Source organism: Trachurus japonicus, chromosome 5, assembly GCF_045865225.1.
Source record: "Trachurus japonicus isolate A0001 chromosome 5, Traja_1.0".
In the NCBI taxonomy this organism is placed as follows: Eukaryota; Metazoa; Chordata; class Actinopteri; order Carangiformes; family Carangidae; genus Trachurus; species Trachurus japonicus.
The window spans coordinates 6,998,975-7,008,964 of NC_140911.1; the positions used below are offsets into that span (position 1 = coordinate 6,998,975).

Sequence of the window (9,990 nt, forward strand, 5' to 3'; positions counted from 1 at the left end):
CTCTGGAGAGAAAGCGACTTAAATGAAACAATTAGCTCCCGACTCTTTATTGCTTTACAAAACAACTTATTTTATTCCATAACCAGTAGAAAAAACAACTATTTTAGCTGTACCATCTTAGAGCACATTATATTCTCAATATCAATCACTGTGTGTTATTTCGTATCACTGCTGTAATACATACTAAGCCATTTATTTTACTTTATTTATTCTTTCATGAGGTCTGTCTTTAGAGTATTGTTTGTTTTCTCAGGGCGCACAATGATGGTGATAAATACAGCAGGCTACATTAATCTTTTATAGTTTGTATATAGCTAATATAGCTCTGACACCAGCTCAGTGCTGGTGCGTAGTCACGACAGGAGGCATGCTCTAACATATGCATTACATGGTATTACCGGTACTGTTACAGCTTCTGTATGCACCAGATAAAATATTGAGACTTCTCCCCACCTGCTGGCAGAAAGATTAAGCGCAAGAGCAAAAAAGACATAACTATGATATTCCCTCTACACCGAGCAGTCACGAGTTACATCTTCCTCGTAGAAAAGCTCGGAGAGCAACACTTGTGTTTCTTGACACCTCACTTGCTGAAACTCATTCAAAGAAAATAGTATATACAATCTTCAATAATGCAAGAACCATTCAAATAAAATCTATTATGTACAAATTAAATGTTAAAGTCATTACTTGGCAGTGTAACGCTTAAATCAAAAAAACACCAAACTCCTTATTATAAGTACTGCACAGTTGTTTTGGTAACTTAGCATGTTTTCTTAAGAACTTCCTGTTTTTGTTTTTTTTTTAACTTTCAGAAAATGCTTTTGTAACAAGTGCAGCCTTTTTTCTCTCTCTGCTTCATTACAGTTGGTCATCTAAACAAAACTGAATCATAAATAAATTAAATACAAAATATACAGATACTGTTCATTCACCATCAGTTGAGAAAAAGGGAACGGAGTACCCTTTCTGAATGATAACATTTAAACATTAACTGACAATTACTTGACATAGATTATTACTGCAGGCATAACTTGTCGCATCAGAGGCTTGGCAATTGTAAATATTGAATACATGTCAACATCAAATTCAAATCACCCCGAGAGAAAACTACAGTAAATACTTCAGCTGTGCATTCTCGAGCAGGTTAAATTCAATTCTACATTTTTAAAATACTATGTCGAGAGAAACAGGACTTAAGCCGCCACGTTTGTGTTTTTTTTCTTTTTCTTTACAATACATTCACTTTTGCTAAGAGAAATTGTTTCAGAAAGAAAAGGCTTGAGAAGATATTTTCATGGAGCTGCAGCTGTTGAAAATGCAACTGTGGGTTTTTAAGACTCACTCGCCTGTTCTTCCTTCAATCTTGTCTTCATAACTCAAATCTCAGAGCCAGAATACCTAAGAGGACACAAAAAAGGTCAAATAAAAAAAGAACAAATCAGCCTAGAGAACGCTTTAAGAAAAAAAACTATTGTAGTTACATACCTGCAGATTTTTGTCCAGATGATGACTGAAGTGAATCGATGAAGAAACTGATAAAATTAGGTCAAGCAATACTATTTCTTTTTTTTTTTCTTAAAAAAAAAAAAGATTGGCACCATTGAACAAATGTAATGCAAAAACCAATGAGGAATTTCACATAGCCCAAAAAGACAAGCCTTCATGAAATCAAATAATAGTCTACGCAATCTGCGCATTTCAATGTGATCTTCTAATAAATAAATAAATAACTCTGTCTCTGTTTCTGCAAGTCCCTTATTAATGTGTGGCACTAAAAGAAACATCTGGTATGACAAACTCTTATGTCTGAGGTTTCATCTAACGATACTTAGGCAGTGAGATGCAAATTAAACCATGCAACCAAGAGCAAGCTTCACCAAGTGCTATCTGTGTGTGTGTGTGTTTATAGGTTTCGAGGTAAGGTGCACCTTTTTGTACGCGTGTGTGTCAGAGTGCATGCAGCTTAATGGTCAAATATGCCTTAAAATGTGTCACAGTTTTGAATGTTTGGGTCCCAAGAGCCTGTGAGATATTGTTGTGTGTGTGCGCATGTTTGTGTAGGAATGAGATAGATTTTCAGAGGATAAATATCTTAATAACTTTCTGGATGATCTTTCCACATCCTGGACAAGGGGCCTGGAACTTATGTAGCCTCCTTGCACATGGGAAGCATGTTAGCAGATGAGCCGTACGCCCGTGTATTATATTCCCATTGCGCGGTCGAACCCGACACAGCTTGCACGGCTCCAGCAGCGCCTCGGGCCTCACTTCTTCAACCTCCATGCCCAGATTCTCCTGACTCTCCCCGCCCGAGAGCTGCTCATCTCTGTGGAGGCCGAGGGGTCGAGGCCCTTTGCCTTTCCCCGCCGCGCCCATGGTGGGCAGCGGCCGGTCGGCGGTGGAGTGAGAGGGCAGGATGACCGGGTCGGACACCGTCCTGCTGCAGTCGGGGACGTCGATGCCCGTGTCGCTGTCGTCTTCCTCGTCGTGGGTGGTGAGGGAGCTGCACGCTGGGATGTCGGGGACAGAGAGGGAATGGGCGAGTCGAGGGACGTCTTTGTACCAGTTCTTACGCAGAGCCCAGCAGCGAACACAGTACCTCTGTAGAGGTGTGTTGTACTTCCTACACTCTGTACACTGCCATGCATCCTGAGGGGGTTGGGGGGGGCAAAAGACACAAAATGTTACCAGTACTACGCTTTTAACTGTGACTGTTAAGACCTACAACTGTGACGTACGGGAAGACGAACCTGTGTAGAGATCTCTGTATCTGTGTCATCACTCAGACACTGGGAGTCTTCATCTATCTCCTCCTGCATCTAAATAAAAACATATGTCTGTATCATTTCTATTCTTAATGATGAAAAAATACACTGCCTGTCCAAAAAAAAAAAAGTCACACACTCTCATATTTTGTTGGACCGCCTTCAGCTTTGATTACAGCACACATTTACTGTGGCATCGTTTCGATAAGCTTCTGCAATGTCACAACATCTATTTCTGTCCAGAGTGGCATTAACCACATTTCTTCCTTGAAAATGATGTTTCCCCAATATCCTTTCCTGTTTTAAATAATGCGTTGGACAGTTATTAACCCAGTTTTAGTAGTTTCAGCAATCTCCTTTGATGTTTTATTTGCTTGATGCCAACAATTTGACCCTTCTGAAACAGATTAACATCTTTTCCACGACCACCACTCTTCTAACATGGTTGCTTAAGAAATGAGACTGCATCAGTTGGGGTTAAATTTTTTTTTTTGCCAGCTGAAACATAATTATCCATGCAGTAATTATCCAATGGGAGGCTCTTACCTATTAGTTTCGTTAAATCCAAGTGTTTTTGGACAGGCAGTGTATATAAAATTCTCAAAACAGAAATAATGCTTGAAAAAAAAATCAGCGCAACTTTTTTTGGTTGACATGAGCATGAGTAAAACCAGTGAAGATGAAGAATTTAAAAAACAAACCTCTCGATCTGCCTTCTCCTCCCTCCCACCTCCATCATCCTCCTCAGGTGGGGCCTCCCCTTCTCCTCCGCTGCCTTCTTCCAGGGCGGCCTCCTTCATCTCCACGCTCACCTGCTCACTCTCGCCCTCGGTCAGGAACCACAGGTCGTCTGTGGTGTCCGATACGATGGCCGTGTCCTCCTCCTGTGCAGGAGACAGCTGGCCCATCAGTCAGACCACCGGTGTTACGTTCCAGTTTACGCCATTTTCCAACAAGGAATTTTTTTGTTTTCAAGTTTGAGAACTTCCGCATTAACCTTCAAACGTTTTGTTCATTAAAAGGGATAGTTCACCCAAAATTGAAATTTCACTCATTATCTACTTACCTTCATGTCGACTAAGGGCTGGGAGAAGTTTCAGAGTCCTCCGTGGCTTCTCTGAGTTGCTCGTTTGTAGCGGAAGCTCCTCTTCCCGGTTCGTCAAATTTGGACGAACCAGGGTCTGTCCTCTTCCCAGTTCGTCCAAATTTGACGAACTGGGAAGAGGAGCTGCGAGAAGCTTCCGCTAGAAAACAAGCTTGAAATATAGAATTATTTAATTTTTTTTCGTGGACAATTTCGCATTTCGGGGCTTCAATACAATGCGGACATTACATACGAGCAGCATGGAGGTATTTGGATGTTTTTTGGTGTCTTTTTGTTACGAAGACAGTTGGTATCCATTTGCAACCGTTATATGGACATGCACTGCTACGCCGAGACCCCCCTGTAACTCGGAGAAGGCACGGAGGACTCTGAAAATTCTCCCAGCCCTTAGTCGACATGAGGGTGAGTAGATAATGAGTGACATTTCAATTTTGGGTGAACTGTCCCTTTAATATTTGTTAGATATACTAACAACACATAAGGTTTCTTACCTGGTTTGTGTGGATGTCAGTGGAGCCGTTGCTCCTGCGGCTGTAGTTACTTCGGAGATTACCCAGAAACCACCAGGGCAGGCCAGAGAGGTCCCAGTCGTCCAGAGTTACATCCAGTTTGGGCCGCTTGCAGGCGGACCGCGGCAGGCCTTCCAGGGAGTCTGCAGAGGTTTTAGAACAGTACAATTGAGCATTTTGAACAGGTATGATCCTAAGCATTGTTTCTGAGCGTGCAACAGTTTGTTTGTTTACCGTCATCCGGCTCCCGAGGTCGTCTCTGGGAAGGGGTCTGCAGGAGAGGCCCGTCTCTGCAAGCCTCCAGTCCTGCTTTGACCACACCTCCGCAGATCTACGGAGGAAGGAGATATGAAGGACAAAAATTAGACCACGGAGCCATGACTGTGCACTTGGAGGACTCACAGCTCCTTTTCAAAATGGCCTCTGGGAAGGGGGGGTGGTGGTTCAGGGAGCGAGGTGCTGGGCAATTAGGGTACGGGCCAGTGGGGAGGGAGGTCAAAACAAATTTAGGTGATAATATGAGCAGCGAAACTGCATGGAGGCTAAAAAAAGACAGAGAGAAAGAGCGGATAGGAAAGCCACACACACACACACACAGTGGACCTAGTAAGGCACACTTTTTAAATAAATCCAGTATGTGCACGCTAATTTATGGCATTATTTAAGGAATTCAGTCTTCTACGATATAATGATGAGAAAACATGTAGGCTACTTAAAGGGATAGTTCAACATTTTGGCAAATTGGCCCATTGCCATATTCCCTATAGTTTTAGAAGTAGGTTCGTTACTTTTATTGTTGGGATTTCTTGGTTTCCCTCATCAAACTCATCAAATACACAATCCAACAACTCCAAAAGAAATCCCATCAGCATCCGTAGCGTAGCTCTGAGCAGCTCGCGGCTCTGCTCCACCGTTCTAAAAATAGCTTGCACCAACAATTAAAGGTAATGAACCTACTGCTATCACTACAGGGGTTGTGGCAATGGGCCAATTTGCCAAAATGTTGAACTATCCCTTTAACAGACTAATATCAGTAAACAGTTTCATCTATATATCTAAGGATAGTGTTATCAATTGGAAATTAGTACGTTTTCACACAGGAAAGGAAACAGGAAACTGAGAGAGCACCTTAAGTATACCCATTATTAAAATCAATCATATGATAGCCAAAATATATATTTTTTTAAAACACATTAAATGTAAATCAGACATTAAATTATAGAATTTAAATTCACACATGCACCATTTAGAATTAAAGTAATTCCTTTGATTCATTAGGCCTGACTGCAGCTGAATGATGATGTGAGAAGAACACACAAGCTCTTTTATTTAGGAGGGAGTCGGAGAGAAGGGTGTAGGAACACGGGGATGGGTAGAGAGGTTTAGGGTTGTCGTTAGGCCCCTGTGGCTGATCGGGAGCTGTGATCCTCCAGTCCGCAGCCAGAGAAGAGAACTCTGAGACAGACAGAGACAGTGACTCTGCCCCCCCCATCCACTGGGTGGAGCTGGTGGGTCACAAGATTGTGGTAAAAAACACACACACACACCCACCAGGACCAAACCAAGGATGGGGTTGTACAGAGACGGTGCTACTCTGTACAAATGCACACCAACGAAGACAGCAGCCCTTCCCAACCCCCCCTCCTTGTTACACACAAGCAGACAGGAGCTCATTTTGTATTAGGGGCGACGCACCAAGGCCGAGCGCTCTCAGTCCAGCACTGATGGGTCAGTAGATGTTATCTTACAGCAAACGTCATTAGGATTTGCTTGTTTTTCTGAGGCTGCTGGACCTGTCCCTTTGTATTTTTTTAAGTGTTGTGTGTAAAAAGGTGGGAAAGGCCGAGGGGGGGGATCTCTGTTTCTTCTGAGCACCATGCTTCAGCTTTACCTGACCGCGATCCTCCACTCCGCCCTCTACACACTCACGGCCCACAGAAAGATTCTCTGCAGCGTCTGCATTTCAGATAAGACACAGTAACAGAAAAAGGACACCCCCACCCTTTAATTATAGCATGACACACTCTCTCTATCTCACTAAGGCCTTTTTTTCTGTAGCTTTGTAGGACAGGATGGAAAACTCTGCTCCGGTCCAGTGCAGAATCCCCTCATCGGATGCAAACTCACAATGCAATGCAAACAAGAAAGATGATGCAGTAAGATAAACCCTGTCTATATCCCCCGGGCTCTTTTTTTTTTTTTTTTTTAATATAATAAACATTACCGTGGTTAAGATGCAAATGAATACTGGATTCATTAAAAGGGAAGAGGAAAAGGTCAGTTGAATATCAAGTCATCAAAAAAATGTGCAATGTAATGACACACAAAAGAAATTTTCTATTTGAAGACACCCCTTCACAAACAGATAATTTCACATTTGGATTGTATTAAAACATAAAATGTCACCGTCACTTACCAGCACAACCGAGCACTACCAAGTATTTCTTGAGCATTTCATACACCGGGCTGTGGAGAGGACAATATGACAGCTTAGTACGCTTAGACTCTTTTATTTCAGCTGTATATCTTTTGATGAAAAGATCCTCAATTATTTTAAATTTGGAGTGAATACCTTGGGTTTTTCACAGAGAAGCTGTCCACCTCCAGCAGCTCTCCCAGAGGGTCATCCTGGCAGTGGACAATGTGCTGCCTCTGTTTGTCGTACAGTTGCTTCCCCATGATGTACTGACCCAAGTAGTGCATCACCTACACAGAAAGACTGGGCGTTAGATATCGCAAGGAGACTTTTACCTATAAGAACCCAGTAGAACGGCTTATTTAACCCTGAAAGGAGCCACTTCTCAGCGGAAACCTTGCAGAGGCTGCATACTGAGGAATTTAATTTACATTTCATCTGACAGCTCACCTCTTTGAGTGTGAAAACTTCTTCCTGGGCTCCGGCAACACGCAGAATCTGCAGGAGAGGGGCTTTTGGTTGAACCTGGGGAAGGAGAGGAGAAAATAAAAAACAGTGCCGCTACTATGCATTGACTACAGATTATTCCCATAATGTCATCTCATTATCGTGTTATGATAGATGGTATATTTGAATGTAATTGTACCCGATTTCCCTCTCCAGGTAGAGTCCTGCATGATGGGCTTGATGCCGGAGGCTGGGCTGATAGGGAGCTCATAGTAAACGAACAAAGTCTGTAAAAACAACAATAACATTTATTAGGATTCCCACTCTTTTCTCAAGATCATTTTCCAGGACATTTTCAGCTGCTACAGTATGACAGTTATCACGCCATACACTAATACATCCCTCGTCCCATTCATGCTTTGGAGAAGTGTTATTTTCAACAGTTGAACTTATTCCTCTCTCACCCCCACACATCTGATTTAAAGGTTTGTAATCCATGGCTCTAATTTATGAAATAATCCCTTACATGCTTAGAAATTATGACAAATTTATTATAGAACAATGCAAACATGCAGTCCAGTACTGGTGGTAACACTCATCAAAAAAAATCCTTAATGGGGTCGGAAAAAGTCGCTGATGTCACCATGTGATGAAGTATTTTCCAGGACATTTGACTTTCTTTTTTCCCTAATTTCCCATGCATTTTCCATGGACTGGGAAATTGATCAGCTAATTTCCCCTGATTTATGATTAATCAGCCTTCAAATTCCAGATGAATGCGATTATGTTGATGTCTTTTACAATGGTTCTGCACAGTCCCGACGCCCACGACCCAAAAACATAACAATGTGCAGAAATGCATGTTAACCTGAATTATTTAAAACCATTAAACGACACAGTTACGTGGAAAATGTCGGTGGCCTGGTTTAGTTTGCAGCTAAACTGCCTGCGACAGAGAAGCTTGAGTCGTTACACCATCACTGGCCACCATTACTTTTGCTTTCTCCACTTTGTAGCAGCTGTTATTATAACTGTCTTTATCTAGCGATGTAGCCTAGCCGAGCTAACGTAAAGGAAACGGACGAAGGATAAAATAAAGAATAAAATATATATTTTTAAAAAAATGCAGATATTGTCGGTTAGTGACGGTTTATAATGAGACTGTGCGGAGTAACTTTGGCAGGTGGCAAACCGTTACTAGCAAAAGCGTGTTAGCTGCGCGGCTAGGCTAGCTCAGTTAGCTCGTAGCTAACGTCAAGCAACAACAAAAAAAAAGACATAACGTCGTCCAGTTGGAAAATGAGCTCACCGTGATGAGTTGTCATTACTTCACCGCCGCCGCTACATTGTTCCGCTCGCACTTTCGCAGTTACAGCTCGACGACATCTTGTATAAACGTAACACAATACGATCTGATAAATGTTTCAATACTACTTAGCTTAAAGTCTTTAACTACCAGGTTGGTTAGCTGCTGAACTACAGATTCAAAAACGATCAATTTGGTTACACAAGTTCCGGATGCACACTGCAGACGACGAGCGCGGTCGAGCGTGTGCTGCCCCCTACTGGTTGTACCGAGCAGAGCCGCCAAATCCTCCTCTTCTTTTGTGTTTTGTGGCAGTTTACTATCCAATTTCAGGGAGCATTACCACCACCTACTGAGTCTGAGCAGGAGTTGAGGACAAGAGAGTAGGCAAATATTGCGGCCCAAAAGCAACCTTCAAGTGGCCTAACCCTAGACTGTATATATAAAAGGCCCTAATGCAGAAAAACCTTAACCATGAGCCTTCAGAAATTCCTTCATGCACTTTGAGGTGTGCCTATAGGTGACCAAAATGTTTATTTTACAGTTTTTCCTTAGTCGTGTTGGTGTATTTCTCACATCAGAATGAACATTTTCATAACTATTAAAGTTCAACCTCCACAACATTTAGTCATTTGTGCACATCATAGTAGCAATTTCTCATTCCTTTGAACAAATTGCAAATGCTTTTGGACATGTAGGCCTATCAATTGCTTTATCTGCTGTTTTATAACATTATCACTTATCCCTCACAGACATTTTCCAAGTTATTAAAAATTGACAGCGTCTCCTTTTACTTAAAACACATTTCTTTCGTTTAGCATTGCACGTTGCCGATTTCCTCTGTTTCCCATTGTCATTTACCTGTTTGTTTCTAGTCCTGCCAGTTTTATTGTCATTTTAATGTTTCATTTTCTCCCCTTCCAATTTTATTTTCTTGTTTTAATTATCATCCTCATTTACTCTGTTAAGCACTTTGTACTCTCGTTTGATAAGCGCTCTATTTAGTTTATGCCTATGTTTAACTTAGTATTATTATTACTACTACTACTAATGTTTATATTTAATAAGGTTTTATCAGTTTAAGAAAATGAATCACCTGTTTAGACGTTCTTAAAATGGCATCTAGGCCATCCTCCCTTATTGAAAATGTCAGAATAGGCAAACAACAACAACAACAAAATATAATTCAAAAAAGATTATCAGCTACTTATCACATACATTTAAGACATAGCACTAGCTAATAACTTTCATTACATTTTTCATTTCACAAGATGGTGTCATAATTTAATGGATATGAATGTCAGTACTGTTCATTTTTTCTGTCTTGGTCAGCTCTAGGTCATTCATAAGAGGAAAAACATGTTGTGAAAAAACACCCTTTTCCTGGTAATTTGGTAATGACTCAGTCGCAGATGTTGCTCACAAGGTCTGGTGAGTCA

General features: G+C 41.5%; 1 protein-coding gene across 5 annotated transcripts; it reads right to left on the reverse strand.

Moving 5' to 3' along the window:
* Nucleotides 1–821: 821 nt before the first annotated feature.
* Nucleotides 822–8,746, reverse strand: mdm4 (MDM4 regulator of p53). 5 transcript variants are annotated; one of them, XR_015035823.1, is made up of 12 exons: nt 8,555–8,746; nt 7,445–7,532; nt 7,249–7,323; nt 6,955–7,088; nt 6,799–6,848; nt 6,274–6,338; nt 4,617–4,713; nt 4,365–4,525; nt 3,470–3,652; nt 2,754–2,822; nt 1,489–2,652; nt 822–1,401 (listed from the first exon to the last, which is right to left on the reverse strand). XR_015035823.1 is itself a non-coding variant. In XM_085775857.1 (11 exons), exons 2-11 carry the CDS (start codon nt 7,514–7,516, stop codon nt 2,080–2,082), a joined length of 1,479 nt encoding a protein of 492 aa, XP_085631983.1. In that variant the 5' UTR covers nt 7,517–7,532; nt 8,555–8,746; the 3' UTR covers nt 822–2,079. The 5 variants fall into 5 exon arrangements, 3 of the variants coding, with proteins under 3 accessions (XP_085631983.1, XP_085631981.1, XP_085631982.1); XR_015035822.1 differs by having other exon boundaries at nt 3,470–3,667; XM_085775857.1 differs by having other exon boundaries at nt 822–2,652.
* Nucleotides 8,747–9,990: the final 1,244 nt, after the last annotated feature.

What these genes read in the sequence shown, in the direction of transcription:
- mdm4 (XM_085775855.1), bottom strand. Translation starts at nt 7,516, where the DNA reads ATGAGCTCCCTATCAGCCCAGCCTCCGGCATCAAGCCCATCATGCAGG. An exon ending in TACCTGGAGAGGGAAATCGG is followed by an intron (nt 7,324 to 7,444) that starts GTACAATTACAT and finishes CTCCTTCCCCAG; the next exon opens with GTTCAACCAAAAGCCCCTCT. An exon ending in AGGAGAAGGCAGATCGAGAG is followed by an intron (nt 2,823 to 3,469) that starts GTTTGTTTTTTA and finishes GTTTTTATTTAG; the next exon opens with ATGCAGGAGGAGATAGATGA.